Raw genomic sequence first — 16,173 nt, 5'->3', positions numbered from 1 at the left:
AAGTAATTTTTCATACACTGACAAGTAGTAAATTAGGGAACCTTGTAAGTACAATACAGTAGTCATCCTCTTCTATTGATCACATATAATTTACATCTTACAAAGATGTGAATTCTTGCATTCTCACTCCACAAGGAAAATCTCAATGATTTATTCATTTCAAATAAAAAATAGAAGGTAGATGAGAAGAATTACTTCACAGGCTGTAGCTTTCTCAGGGCACTAGTGCTAGGCTCTTCTTTCGCACTGCCCGAAGGGCCTTTGTGTGCAAGTCCCTCTAATTAACAAGGTGAATCATGCAGCAGTTCCCTAATTAGTGAACATGACAAGCCAATGGAAACAAGCAGACAGACCTGGCGTACAGATATGGTCAACAAAAGGCACAGCAACACACCATTTAAAAAAATGTGTATTTCTTGTAAATAAAATACAAAAAGTAAGAGAACGAGTGTAATACCTAATTTCCCTTTTCATGTTTTATGCTTATTCCTCATTTACTGCAGATATAAATGAAGACACAATAAATCAAGGTTTCCAACTGCATGTCACACTACCTCTCCAAAATCAAAGAGTAGCTATCCTACATGAATAAGCATCTGCTTAAGGGGCATTATTTGTTTTCTCTCTTGTTTTTCTGCTTTAAAGAACTGCAGTTACATTAAGCTTAGCACTTTAAGAGTCCCTTAATTAATTCTATTCAAAATTTTTTTCTTAAAACCCTTTTTCATCAATAGATGAAATGAGTGCAATAGTTGCACTATAAAAATGCCTACATTCCCAATATGTAACAATTTCTAACTTTTGTATAAGGATAAATAAATAATAAAAGTGAATAATCAAAGAATCAGATTTGCATTAAAAAGGAAATGAGATGATCTAAAATGTATCTCCTTACATTAATCTTTTCAAGTAAAATATTTTTAATCTTTCTCTATTCCTTCTGCTTTTCCCAAAAATACTCTCCCCATCTCCAAAACAACACATGGGAGGGGGGTTAATTCATTTTCAATTTATTGCAAATTGAACCTTTGATTTAGATCTTAACGATCCTTCAACATATTAGAAGTCTAAAATGTGTGTCACCAATAGCAGAATCTAATTCTTCACAGAAAAATTCCACTGTATTCTTTGCTGTCTATTCCTTAGACATTAAAATAAGCAAGGAAAGCTACAGATTATCCCCTCCTCATCTTCACAATCTTGAAAACAAGTATTTCTGACTTTCCTCTCCTAACTGGGTAAAATGTCCTTATGTTCTAAAACTGATGCTCAAAATATTGCTGTCTAAAAAACCCCTCACATTCCTGACCAGTCCAGTTTTAAAAATATGGGATTAAAATACTGTCCCCTAAGTAATGATGGTTCTACATGCCTTTAAAGGTTCTTCTTTTTGGCTACAAATTTGAAGAATATTTAATGATGTTCTATTATCTGTTTCAAAGCAGTTTTAAATTCAGTGGAAAAATTCCCATAAATACTATCAGAGATCATGAGTAGAAAGCTAAAATCACTACAAGCTATTTGCTGTGTTCATTTTTTTTCCCTTAGTATATGTGAACTTCCCCTAACTTCTCTTAGATCCCACTCAACATAACCATTCTTAGGACAGTGCAGAACAGCTTTAAACACAGCCTGAAAAGTATCCTCTTTTAACATCAAGGCACAACGGATAATCTGCTAACAACTGAACTATGATCTGCCATATGCACAGAGGAAGTATTCAGCAAACAACCTGTCACAAACGCTTATTGTTTCAGTAACCAACTCACCAAAGGACTTCGCTTTATAAAATATGTTACAAACTCTGGCACACAATTTATTATCAAAGACAGCTGTAATTAAATGTGAAACTACTGCAAAAAGAAAACGGATTCGGTGCATTAAAAAGCTTTACATTCTTCTTTGCATCTTAAATAACAAAATCAAAGTGAGGCAATTGGAAATATGTGCTACATTTGCAAAACCAGAAATTAATGCAAAAATCACAAAGATTTTAGCTGATTTTTCATATAAATGGTAGACATAAACACAGATTATATTATATATAATTACAAAAATATGTTGCATTTAAGTAAAAATGTTAAGTATAGCTGATCACAATAAATCATCATTGTCCACAGGAGATGTTTCAATATCAAATTATATCTAATAGTAGAGGGACAAATTCTGTTTGTTTTGAATACTGCTACTGATGCCAATATAGTTACTCCAGAGTTACAATAGTGTGACAGAGAATAATTCAATTTCCAATATTTTAAATATGAGGAATGCACATTTAAAAACTGACAGGAACAAAAATGCACTAAGAGGCAAACAGGGCAAAAATAAAAATCCCTGAGACAAAACAGTCAGATCACTCTCATATTTGCCACACAGTCTCCCACATGTTCTCAGCATTCCTGAATGTTGGCATGCCTGCTAAGGCAGACATTTCCTCTTCCATCAGATTTAGGGGTTTGTTTTTCAAATTTCAGTACTATCCAGAAATAATCTCTCCACATAGATAGATGGACAGATCAGCATTTTTTACTCAGGAATTATTTTTAATGCCTCAGTTAAAATTACCTGAGGATATTTATGAAATGTACATTTATGGTTTTTTGGTTTGTTTTTTTTTTTTTCTTTTGTACAGCTGAACAGATCACAGAAATCATCATATATTGTTATGGTCACAGAATCATCAACTGACAAATTTAAGAAACATATGCATTTTAGATAACAGTGTAAAAGATATTTAAATATGCATTGTAATTGCTCTATATCCAAAACATCAAAAAATACAGAGCAGAACACTATCACATATTGCTGACATCCCAGCACCTTCTACTGAGCACCATGACTGCACGCAACACACACAAAACTTTAGCTCAATAGTGAAGTATATTTTATCTCTATGTAAATTACTGAGATTAAACCTTAACAAAACTGGGATTAACAACTGGTCTTAGAGAACTGTGCCAGTCTCTCATGACCTGACATTACCTCTCTCCTCTGAGAAGTGACATTTCTAGTATAATCCAGAGCACTGTTCAACTTCTGCATCCTAAAATAAGGCACAAGTTTTCAATTTGAGACTGAAGTAGAGAAGTTTATAGGGTTAGCTAGTGTAGCTGCATGTTCTTTAGATGTTTTCCATGCAAGCTGGAGGTCTGTATCACTCTATCTTGCAGAGACCTAGACATTAAAAAGGTAAAATAGCTAAAAGATGCAAACAATTTATATTCTTAGAGGGGAAAAAAAACATCTCATATTTATGTTTTCTGACACATCCTAGTAAACAATGGATTCCCTGAATACATTGCTTAAGAAGGAAAAATTGGCACCTGCTAATGACAGAACATTATTAAAATAGAGAACAATTTTGTTGAATACTGAATTTACTCTTCCTCAAATTAGGAAGCTGGAAGTGGTTTACTTAATTAAACAGCAGCATATACAGTGAAGTAGTAATGTATATTTAATAACCTTCTTAATTGTTACCTGTTATCGTGAGACATAGCAGATATCCCTATATATTCTACAAGTACCCTACACTGGGGAGCCTTATCTCATTTCTTCAGAGCTGGCAATTGTCCATTACAGCCACAAAGTGATGTGCTACCTTAAGAGTAAGGGCTCTTTATGAAAACATAGATGAAACTTTTCCAGAATTTAAACACAGATTTTGAAAATAAACAGAATTATCCTATTTCTCATAAAAATGTGCTCTGTTCTCACCAATCTCACCTCTGTTATGTTTCTTATAAAGTGAATGTTCTCCCTCTCTCCTGTCTTCCTGCACACAAATAACACCTGAGTTCAGTTTTTATGTTCAGTCTAATTTCCCAGTTTGTGTATTTGACACCTTCCTAAAGCTTACTTGACTTATCTGATATGTTTGCCAGATATGAGCACTTCTTCCAGGACAGATTTTTTTATTATTGTTGTTATTATTTTTTTTTTGAAATTAATGTATTTTCATGCACCTTGATGTGCAAATATGACTTTTGGCCATATAGGGTGAAAATCCCTTTAGAAATCTGATGGTATGTCAAAAAAGAAGATTAAGGAAAATCTTCAGAAACCTACATGGTGTTATTTCTGTTTCAAGAATATAAAAGTCTGTTGTGAATATAAATAGATTTACTAGTTGCGAAGGGAAAGAACACAGAAGTGTAAGGAAGCCTACTCTGTACTTCAGATTGCTTATTTAGATTTTCGCATGGCTGTGCAGTCAATAAACCTATGAACTGTAATTGCATCATACTGTTTTTCAATTCACTTCAATCCTACAGATACTGAGATATCAGTTTTAAGGAAGCTGTAACACCTCAGTGTGCAGACACTCGTCAGCACAAATACATAACATACTTTCCCATTCCAGAAAATTCCATTCACATCTTTCTGACCATTTTCATGAAAAACTAGAAGTTAACCACCAATTCAGCAACAATTTTCAACACTAAATGAAAACAAAAGCCTTACAAATCATTACTCAACTGCCTAATAACATCAAAAATACAGTAATACCTTTCAAGTGTTTATATTTTAGAGATAATCATATCTACCTTTAGTAAACACATACTTGAGAGAAAAACGACCATTCTGTTTACATTTTGAATGGCAATAATAAATTGTTTTTATTTAAAAAAATTACTGTTACTAAAGGGGAACTCCTTTTTCAGGGTATGTTCAGCAGTATCTCATTATTCATCTAAGATGATGTAACTATCGGGAGACTCTTTCACAGGCTGACAGAAAGGTATTTTTAATGGCAAGACTAAACTAAAAATAGGAAATAGATGCTAACACACCTTTCATGACTTCTACATGTCACTGACCAGCCACCTGGCTTGTAGTTTAGGAGAAGAGTATGCATATAACCTAGCTACAGACAGAAATGTTTAGTATTTACTAAGTCAAAACTGACACTTTTTACCCTACTGTTAACTTTATTAAATATTCCTTAAATCTCTACCACAATCTCTACCTGAAAATGACAACAAAGTTAACGTTCACATTACTCCACAATAAATACATACATACATAAGTACATAAACATAAATTGTCACATCCCAGCACAGACAGGAGATGCTGACAAACCTTGTAGGAAAATTATAGCATACCTTTACAAAGCAGATTTGCAGAATCAGATTATTTCTTTGTATCTGACTTTACAATCTGCTAAATATTCTTCAAGACAGCTATGAAAACTTGTGTCTTGTATATCTTATAGATTAGTTGGGAAATACACAGAAGTATTCATGCACAGTTATCAACTCTCTCAAAAATGTGCTGGCAAGGAAGTTTTAAATTACTCTTTTTAAAATTTTACTATTATGGTTCTAACTTTAGCTTTAACTCTGCTCCCATGAACTCTTTCATCTTCCACTAACAGGCTAGAAATAAATCTCAAATTTTACAAAACGCAGTGTTTCTACAATATGTATGCATTTCAAACAAGGTCCTGCCATTGCAAGATGACAGAACGTGCAAATACCCTTCCAGACTACAGCCGGGAAGTAGATGTGGGGACCCTGGGTAGATAGATCTTTGTATGTGGGTCTTGCACAAAGAAAAGACTGAAGATTTGCCAGCAGGAGGTATGCAGCTGATTGCTGATGGCCAGCTGCCTGCTGCCGGTGCAATGTGCAGCACCCAGACTGAGTGGGCAGAGGAACAGAAGATTTAGTAGGTGCGTCTCAATCCCCTTAGGTTACATCATGTGACGCGGAGCGCCCGGAGGAACTGGGGGCAGATGAAAGCTGGCAGCTGTGTGCTGCCTCAGGCGCTCTGAGGCTGCCAAACAGGGCTTACAAACATGTTAGCTCAGCGGCAGAATTAAAGCCCTCATTCAGGTTTATTTTGGAGTAAGAAACCGATGTGCATACAGGGGATGGGGGAAAGCTTGCCCTGCAGGCTGAAGCCTAAGTACACCTTGACCTCTCCTTGCAAGCTTGTATATTGTAGGGCAGGCTCGACTAAGGGACCAAAACATCTAAATAATAATTTAGATTGTTGTCCAAGCAACCTCCTCGGTGTCTGACAAGCTGACACAGCTGACATTTGCTGCCCTCTACTTATTAAATAGGCAATCATATTCTAAAGTCTAAAGCGCTATTATTTTGCCAGATCAGCAGGGAAGTAAATCTGTTGCTGGGTTCAGATAAAACAGTTATGTGATTTTTCCACGTGCACAGCTTGCTCTAAATGAAAGCATCTTTTTTTTTTTTTTGCTGTGCCAGAGTGACAAAGGAGGAGATCTGGAAATTCAGTCTTGACATTTTCCTTGCAGAATTGATCTGATATATATGTATCTATATATCTATACATGTATATATTTAGATATCTAAAAAGAATTTTAAAAATCTTTTGGAAAAGGAAGCACCATCGCACGCACTCCTCACTGCTTCTTGTGGAACCTCTGGGTGCAATTGTCAATACTCAGGAGAGGCAAAGCCAAACCACCCTTACCACAAATCTCACACCACAAAGGTGGAAGAAAACAGTTCCCTTATCTCTTCACTGAGCTCTGCGATCTGGGCACCCAAAAGTGATCAGGAAGAGGGGGCTGCCACCTTCCACTTGTTTAGCAGTGCCTCAAAATCCAAAAGCAGTAGCACTGGTTATTCCTACAGACATGGAAGGGAAACTGCAGGGGAGCTGAAGGGCTGAAAATTCTACTGTTACTTTTCTGTGGTGCAAACATCAGGCACCACCTTCAGAGAATTCATTTTACAAGAAAAAAGTTCCTGCTGGAGTATTTAAGTCACCTTCGGCTTCAGAAATTCTTTACAAAAAGCTTGTACCCTTCTAAACCCAAGTTCTGGAAATGCATATTTAAGTAGTCCTGTTGCTTTATAATAAGAAACTACTTGTAATAACAATATTTTATTAGGCGGACTCCATCGGTGTGTATGCAATCTGGAAGACAACATAAACAACAGGGATGGATTTCTCCTCCCCTGCCTCCTTTTCAGCTTTTTTAAAAAGAATGAAATCCATTCGATAGAGCAGAATTTGTAACAGATATTGCTCTTTTGGAAATATTAAACCACAAACCAAATATATTTCACAACAAAGCTATACTCTTATTTGAAAATGAGTCTCGAGTTTTTCTCACTAGTTTTATTTGAAAACTAGAGTACACACTTACTTAAAATTTTATTTGGAATGGTGAGAAAACAAGTAAGAATCCCGAAAAGAAAAGCTAACTTTTACAAACGTATCCAACTTTTACTTGTTTAATGTCCCCAAATTCTCAGAGAGCCACATGGGAACCTTTTGGTAGCAAGGTAAGACAAGTACTGTATTTCATTTGCATACATAGCTGCTAACATCTCAAATAGCAGATTGCATTAGTACAAATATATTTGTCATACAAAATGTAAGGAAATTACACTGCTGCTGTGTTAATTGAAGGCTGCTATCTTTCAAATACTCTTCTGGAGTCACTTTTACCCTGCCGCGAGACACCAGCTAAACAGCGAACGATGCTTGACTAGACAGCTTGCTTTCTTGCTCCTTTCTCTTGTCATACTCACCTGTCCCATTTTGTTTTGCATTAGCCCCTGTTCTCCAAGGTATGCAACCTGATTTATCTGTGCTTATAAACACCCCACATACAACGACACACAAATCCAACATGGGTCTTCGCGAGGTAGCACAACACATTGATACAATACTAACGATCCTTCTCACACAATGCATTGAAGTTGTATGTAACTCTAGGGAGGGAGTATACGAAGATCTTAAGAATTTCTTTTCTAGATAGCAAGTAGAAACAAACATAAAAAGTGTTCTTACTTTATATTATAAAGATGTATCAAGTACAAAAATAGTTTGTTACTTAAGAAAGGCCATGTATTTAACTCATATATCAGTAAAACAGCATTTGCTTTCAGAATGCTAAAAACAACAGTCACAAAAATAAGCATTCATGTTAACTAAACAAGAGCTAGGCAGGGTATGACACTAAAATCATGCATCACTATGGAATTCCACCAATATAATTTTGTAAAAGGAAATTTTTATGTTGAACAGGATTGGATTTAATTTAGATTTCTGCTAGACTAATGAGGTAATCTTGGGCCAAGCTTGGCTTAGAGAAAAGACAAAAAAAAATCTAGCCCTTGACTCAACTCTAATTAATATACATTTTACCTAAACAGGAATAAACAAATTTGACTCAGCTGGAAAATATGGCCTTTCCTTTGATCCCCTGGCATTACCCAGTTTTCTAACTTTCTGCACAGCCAGGCTAAGACCACACTTCATCTTCAGCCAAACAACTGCCATCACTTCTGCTCTAAGCACAGGAAAACAGGTTGGAAGTGTCATGGTCTTCAATTTTACAAAGAGATAAGCAAAAAGTTCTGCTGAACAGTAAGACTACTATTGCCTGAAGTTCTTCAGGACTTGTAAAATTCATGACAGGGTAATACCTTATCCTTGGAAACACAGGAAATTTTTTGGCAAAACCCACTGTCTTCAAACTAAAACGAAATTTTGAAGATCTACACACCAAGATTCACATGCAATGAATTTATTACTGGTTATAGATCTTCTTGTTTCTTCAGCAGCAGTATTTGCATATGCAAATACAGTACCATTCCTCTCCTGTCCTTCCCAGTTCATGGTCAACTCCAGTTATCAGAATTTGTGACTATTAAATAAATATCTGCACATCTACAGTAATATCTACTCAAAAGGAAAAAAATGAACAGTGAACATAAAAGCAGTAAGCTTGATAACACAGCAGGATTTTCATGAAAGTATTTTGACTGATAACAGACAGGACCACTTCTCTCTGAGATACAAGTTTAATACTAACATTCGAAGTCACTGCAACAACTTTATAACTTCAGGAAAATGTTGTACTCTAAAGCCAAATCCATGGCAGTGTTGCATGGGCTTAGACAGTACCGGAATAGTCTAAGCATTTTTCTAAATTATTTTTCTGGGTTCAAACAACAGACCTGTGGTAAAGGGAGAGTGTAAACAAAGCGACTCTTATCTAACCTTCTACATGTATTGACAAAAATGCTTGCATTCTTTCTGCATCACAGCTATAGCGTTGGTAACCTGATGCAGAAAACTATTTATGAAACAACTCAGTTCTGAAGCATCATTATTGCCTAAATGTTGCACTATCATTACTTCAGGTATCATATTCGTAGCTTTTCCTTCTTTCTGCCTACTGACCCTCAGATGGGTTAGAGAGCTAAGTGGAAATTTAATTTAAACTTATTTCAGTCCAAGTGCTCCATTTCTCAGTGGAATGTTTTATAAGAAACCTTTTTAAGAGAAGATTGTTGCTTTTGAATCAATATTTTTATGTCAGGCATGATAAAATAGAAAACTTCTTTAGACTTCTCATCACAAGAGATATTGCATTACTAGTACCATCTTTAAGAGCTTTGGCTTTGCTAAAATAGGTGAATAAATGAACTTACCAAACAAAACCCTTTTCATTTGCTTTTAATTTACAGTAATGCCTTATGAAAACAGGCATAACTGCAGTAAACTATTACTTAAATATTTTAAAAGACACCACTCCTACTGAGTTGATAAATACATTAATGTGGTGACAAGAAATTATTTAGAGTGAAATTGTTTTCATAATCTAACTGTTAAATGATGCTGGAGTTTCAGTAATACTGCTAAGACAAGTTACCTTTTTATGTGGGATTTAAATTTTCTAAGGCACTGTTAGAGCCACATGAGATATATGCCATATGATGTACATATTTCATTATTATTTTTAAGTAAGAGAAGGATCCTATGGCTTCTTACAGAACTCTACCTGCTAACAATCCAGCTATTTTTGTGCATATAACTCTGAAAAGGATACAGATTGAAATCTGAAACTTAGCTGAGTAAGACTCTTGTTACAGAAGACATTGCAGGCATGGGGGATGACAGGACCCAAGCACAGTGCTACCACAATGCTGCAGTGGATACAACTCCTTCTGGGAGGAGGGAAAAAACCTGCCCCTGGTCTGCTCAAGCAAGAACTGGGTACTCCCAAAGCTCCTAGCCAGTGTAACAGTCCCAAAAGCAAGCTGCTTAAATACCTATCACTGTTAAAGGACTTCATCCAATCCTAGAAATAAAGGGTATCTGTGCTGATAAAGGTATGAAAAGGGCTGTCTTCCCTCTTCCCTTGAAATCAGTAAGGCTCCTCTATTATGAATATCAACAGGTCTGAGACTTCACTTGCATGGTTAATGAGTACATCTGAGAATAGATTCAGCTGAGTGTTATCTAAACTGATCTAGGTCCTGGATACATGCCCAGACATTTATGGTGTCTGGTTTAAGTTTTTATTATTATGCAATATTCTTGGTTGGTGATGACACAAAGATTTTAACCAAGTTAATCTTTCAGGATCAAACTCAGCTACTTGGCTTTTAAATTAAAATATTTGAGCCAACAGACACTGAATATGTAGAAAAATATCCATGACAGAAAGGACGTTTAGGATCTTACCTTCCCTGTCTTTCTTTTAAATAATATATATTATTGATTACTAGGTGTTGACTCAATTATTCCTAATCTTGATCTATTCCTGCTATCACTTATACGGCCTGTTTTATATCCTATTTAATGAACCCTTTTAATGGAAATTAGAGAACTCATAATTTCTTTAACTTATATTTGTGACTTTCCATGCTTCCAACAGACTACATAAATCACAGTGTATTTTCTAAAACTTGATTTTAAAAGCGTTAATCATGCAATACGAAGTAGACACTGCTCACAAATGATGGTATTTCTTACATTAAGTTGTACTAAGAGTCAAACATTTCAGAATTTATGTTACAAAACAATGTAACAAGTAACAGCTGAAGAGCAGCATTTTTCCCTGAAATAGTCTCATTGGAAAATATTTTTCACTAGTTTATTAAATAGGTTTACCATTAAAACAATCATATAATGTCCACTGACAAAAAGCTGCACCAATTTAAAAGTGTGAAAGTAAATGGAGAGTATTAAGCAACATAAACCCCCACAGGCACATTCTCCTACTGCTTTCACTCAAGTTCATTTGAAACCAGTTAATGCTAAAGCAAAATAAGTCAAACTGAAATGAGAGTGGGTTTGCACTGACTTAACTAGAACAGTGCTAGTTTGTGTGTGAATGAAAGCTGACTGTTACGTCTAGTCTCTGCAATAAAAGCCTATGTAGATGGACCTTCTGTTTGTTTTGGTATTTAAGCACAATTTAAACTTGATTTATGCCTGTTTGATTTAAACAATATGCAGAGTGATTTGAAGACTAATAAATGGAGTAAGATGGAGTTACAGAACAAAACATAAAATAACTTCACCATACCAAATTAATTTTTAAAATGTGTTCAAAGGACACAGTGATCTCCCCATACATTTTCTTGATGACACCAATAAGCAAGAAGAGGACAACACAATGCTCTATGTTCTGTGAAAGAAACTGAACTCATGTTTTTTCTTTTTAAATTAGGAAGAAAACCAGAGCGTTAAGAAATTAAAGACTGCAAAATATCTATAAAGGGAATGTTTCAGAACAAATACCCTTTGCTAGTTTTCTTTCTTCCCCCTTCATCCTATTATCCTTGTGTTGGTACCTTTATTTTGCATTCCAATACAATGTTTTCTAGAGTTCTTTCAATGTTTTGAAAAGTTTTTTCTTAAAGATTTAAAAGACTTTCTTAAAGACTTTAAATTACTTCCTTTGGTATTTCCCTTTCTCCCTCTGACTTTTGTCTTCATGAAGTATCTTGGGCTATATTCTCTTTCTTAGACTTCAGATATTGGTTACATTTGGGTTTAGATATTCATCCATTTCTATCTGGCAGGGAACCAGTGTGTAGTGTTAATCACACCCTGTTTTGAAGAGGACAGTTCCAGACTGCCTGGTTAGCAGGAGGAATGCAGTGGTGTCACTGTTCAAACATAGGCACACTGTGAAGTCTGAAGTATTATCCAGAACATAATAATTATATTTCCAGAACATAATAATGAAATCATCAGCTGCTTTGCTGATATGAAAAAACTAAACTATCTGACAATCATATAATTAAACAAGTAACACAAGCTAAAAATGAGCAGATTTCTTGGATGCCCTCTTCATGCGTTTTAAAACACTACCTAACGTAGCCACTCTGCTACTGGCCAGAAGAATACCTGAGCAACAAAGGTCTTCAGGCAATATTCAAGACATGGAAATCATGGAAACACAGCTTCAAATCCAGCTTATTATCAAAGCTGACAGTATTACATTCATCAGCTTATACAAAACCTGGAAGAAACCAAATTTCTCTCTCAGTTATGGGTCATATGCACATTTAAGAGTAGCCCAGCTGGCAGTGAGGTTTTGAAATTTTTCACATTTTGTACGAGTTGGTTCCAAACTTTTAACTTCAAATAACAAAGCCATGCCAAAGACACTCTATCTAACCTACATTTTATACTATATAATCAGTTATTTTTTATTTTGGCAGTGCCAATACAATTTGAGAGATCAGCATATATTTAGTATCCAATGAAGAAAAAAATATGAACAATATTAAACAAAAATCTTGCCAGTCCCACTTTCCCTGCTCCCCTTTGCAAAAATTAATGCAAAAGAGTATGTTTTTGTTAAATATATTTGAATATTTTAGGTGAAAGTCTCTAAAGTAGTTGAAGAGAGAGCTTTAGAACCCTAATTACTAAAAACAGAGACATGCTTATATTTCTTATGGTTTGAAATATGTAGAATGAAATTCAACTTCAGAGAGAGGCATGGTGCCAGCAAATTATACACTTTCATTAGAAGGGTGGGAAAAAAGGCAGGGCTAATGTACAAAAGAATGGGGTGCAGCACTTAAACAGAAAACCTAGTATTCTTTCTGCATTTACTCAAACATGTTACCATATCCAGGAACACCACTACTTTAAAATCACATACTAGTTTGATCTAAGCATTTTTAACTAGGTTACCACCAAAATATTTGCTACCTCTTTACTAACACCACTATTACCATTGCTCAGAATACATTTCATACACTTTCTTTTATTCACATGCCAGCACAGCATCACTCCCTCTAGTGGGTAAGAAACACAGCTTATATGGACAACCTGAATTTTCGTACAAGGGAGTACTCCTGCAGCTACACCAAAAGCAACAACACTGGCTAGAGTGCAAGTCTTCTATCATAGCTGTAAGGAGAACCACTATTTCACTCTGACCACTAGAAAATGTGTTTTTACTAGCCCTGTTGTTTGCCTTTGCTTCCTCAAGTTTCCAATGGCCAAAAAAGAATTACAATGAATGCAAATATTGTGGCAGCAAGAAATGCATTTATTTCTAGCTTGCTTTCACTTCCAGCAGAATAGTAGTTTTAGTTCTCAGCTCAACAGCAAGTTTTGCCTGCCATCAATTATTTTCACATATCTGATTCTTCCTTTGCATACACTAAACTCGAATAGTATTAAAATCCTGTGTCTTTTCCTGTCAAATAACTTGATTACTCTACTTCATTTGAATACTTGCTTGACAAACCCAACTCTGGAAACACTAAGGCATGGCTTAACGTTTACAAGAACTCATTTCAGCAAATCTTACTACATAATCGCATAATGAAAAAAAAAGACAAATAAAACTCAACCACGTATGTGGATTTTTTTGACTGTTAGATATATAAAACCTGTATAGCTAACGGAACTATAGAACACTGCCAACAGGGAAACAACCGGAAGAACGGGTCAATACAAAAGAACTTGTTATATGCATTTTTCTGTATATATTACTTTCTAATGTATAGTTATTACATTTTAATACATATACCCAAAGAAGCTGGCTAAAAAAACCCACCAAACAGCATCAGTTTGCTGCAAATGATGTTGCTAATTTTTAAAATAGGAATGACTTTCAACTGATAGATATTTTAGTCTAATTGATTTAAGTTACAACCTGATCCTAAGCCATGAGATGCCTTAAGCAAAGGACAGTCACTCTCATTTACAGCAAATTAAGGTACTCAGTAGTTCAAATTGTTACTCTTAGAATAAGGTATGAAAACTTCATCTGAAATTATTTGATAATTTGTAATTTAGACTGATGAGTAAATAGTCCACTGAACCACACCGTAGAGAAAATGACTGACAATTACATTACTTGAAAGACTGCTACCAGACCAAAGTTGTTAAGTAACACATTTTTAAGAAAGTGACATTTTACAAAAAGACAAAGGCATATATTTTCCACCAAAATCTAATGCTGCTGTCATCAACAAGCCAACAAAAGCTACAGCTACCTAAAATGGAAATGAAAATGTAATGTATGGAAATATTCTCTTACAAAATCTCCTTAGGCTTCACATGTATTAATGTATTAGTTTGCAAACATTAAGATCAAAGGCAAAGCAACAAATACATCCTAAAAAGTTTTTAGTCAGATTTTTATTAACGATATACAAGTAGCAAGGCATAAAAAATTAATATGTTCAAGCCTTGAAATGTCAAGTGTAATGATCTCTAGCTCTGCTTACCTCCTTTGCTTTTTGTTTCAGTCTAGCTTGCTCTGGGTCTTCTTGCCTTGAGCGACTCTACATGTTTAAAAAAAAATGGGGAAAAAAGGTTAACAGATGGTTTAAGAACCCCTCATCTGTTGCAGTAAGTTAAAAAATAGCAAAGAAAGGGGAACAGGATACAAGGTGTCAAAGATGGGATGCTTAAATTCATAGAAGTGCAATTTCAAACCCGTTGGCCTCACCCAAAAGACTGTTAAATATTCAGTTGTAAATAACATCTACCCTAGATTTAAATTAAAAAAAAATACCATGTTTTTGTCAATGCTAAAATTTCCATACAGGTTTGGATTTCAATTATTTAATACAAACAAATTCAAGCATCTGACAGTAGAAGGGACACCCTCTCCATTATCTGATCTTTTTAATTTAAACTCCTTACAGTCACTTATTTTAAAATAATTTACTGTTTGCAACTAAGCTTTTATTCAGCTGTTGGTAGAGAATGTGGAGAAAACAGTTGTAAAGTCACCCTCCCAAACAGTAAATCTTCATAATAAAGATGTTACTATCCGTATGAGCTTACTTTGAGTACAGCATAGAAATACACATAAGTTAAACTCATTCATGCGCTACCAATAATACTAATTTTGTGACGTTTAAAACTGAAGAAATATTGCCAAATGGCAACTTTCGTATTTTCTTTCAAAACCAGGAATGATAGCTCTAAAAACCCATTAAGAATCACTGTTTAATTGCAATAACAACACGTAACAGTACCTTTCTTCAGATACAGACTGTTTTATAACCATATGTTAAAACTATTAAATTCTTATTTATGCTCATTAAGCCTAATCAAATTGATGGAATTCAAAACTTAAGAGGTAGATGCATCATACTTTTTTTAATTGTGTGATTGGTCAGTATTCAGAAAAGGTTGTGTAAAAAGTTGTAAGAAGCTGCAACAAAACTGGAGACATGCATAGAAAACTGTTGTTCCCGACACCTGAAAGATGTAATTGTTTTATTTCAGTATTTCTTTGAGATTTGAAGTGATATAATTTACACAACTCCTAAAGGAATAAAAATATCTATGCCCTCTCCCGTCTTTCTTTCTCTGCCTCTTGCTATGCTGAAGATGGACCTGAAATGTGAAAGAATATTAGCTTGCAAACTTACATATGCTCAGATTTTTTTTCCATTGCTTGAATTTTTCATAACATATTCCATTCAGAAGTTAAAAATCCAGGAAGAAAACCAAAGGAAGATAGGTTTTAAGGGTAAGGGGACATGTAATATTGTTGATCTACCTGGAGAGAGCCTTGACTATAATTTGGCAGGCAGGGCACCAACACCACTGACTTCTCTATCCTTTTTCCTGTTTGCTTTTTTAAACTGGGATTATTTTTTCAGCTAATATAGCACACATATAAAACACAGTGATGACAAAGCATGGCCAAATTAAACACTAACGAGATTTTTAGATGATGTGCTTGACTCTTCCACTGTACACATTAACTTCATCTTCCAACACCATCTACTAGTGATTTTGTGCCTGTTAGCATAAAAGGCAGGATAGTGTCTGGAGCAAAGTAATGAGAAATTAAAATTTGCAGGTAGCTAATGACCAAATTAGACTCCCATGCTGTAGTTGTGCCAACCAAGAAAGAAACTCCAACTTAACATAGACTGAGATTCCTTC

The 16,173-nt window shown here is 34.9% G+C and overlaps 1 protein-coding gene across 3 annotated transcripts in view; it reads right to left on the bottom strand.

Annotated features, from left to right (window-relative positions):
• The window catches only part of LOC129212073 (transcription initiation factor TFIID subunit 4-like), a 149,351-nt gene that overhangs the window by 56,950 nt on the left and 76,228 nt on the right, over positions 1–16,173 (bottom strand). For 2 of the 3 annotated variants that reach the window (XM_054840134.1, XM_054840135.1), the window contains exon 13: positions 14,493–14,549. In XM_054840134.1, coding sequence (XP_054696109.1) covers positions 14,493–14,549 — 57 coding nt within the window. Of the gene's footprint in view, positions 1–2,973; positions 3,044–14,492; positions 14,550–16,173 lie in introns of those variants that run through there. The other variant, XM_054840136.1, reaches the window with a different exon arrangement.

Source organism: Grus americana, chromosome 13 (assembly GCF_028858705.1).
Source record: "Grus americana isolate bGruAme1 chromosome 13, bGruAme1.mat, whole genome shotgun sequence".
In the NCBI taxonomy this organism is placed as follows: Eukaryota; Metazoa; Chordata; class Aves; order Gruiformes; family Gruidae; genus Grus; species Grus americana.
Note: the sequence above shows the minus strand (reverse complement) of the source record. Positions and strands in the feature narration are given on the sequence as shown.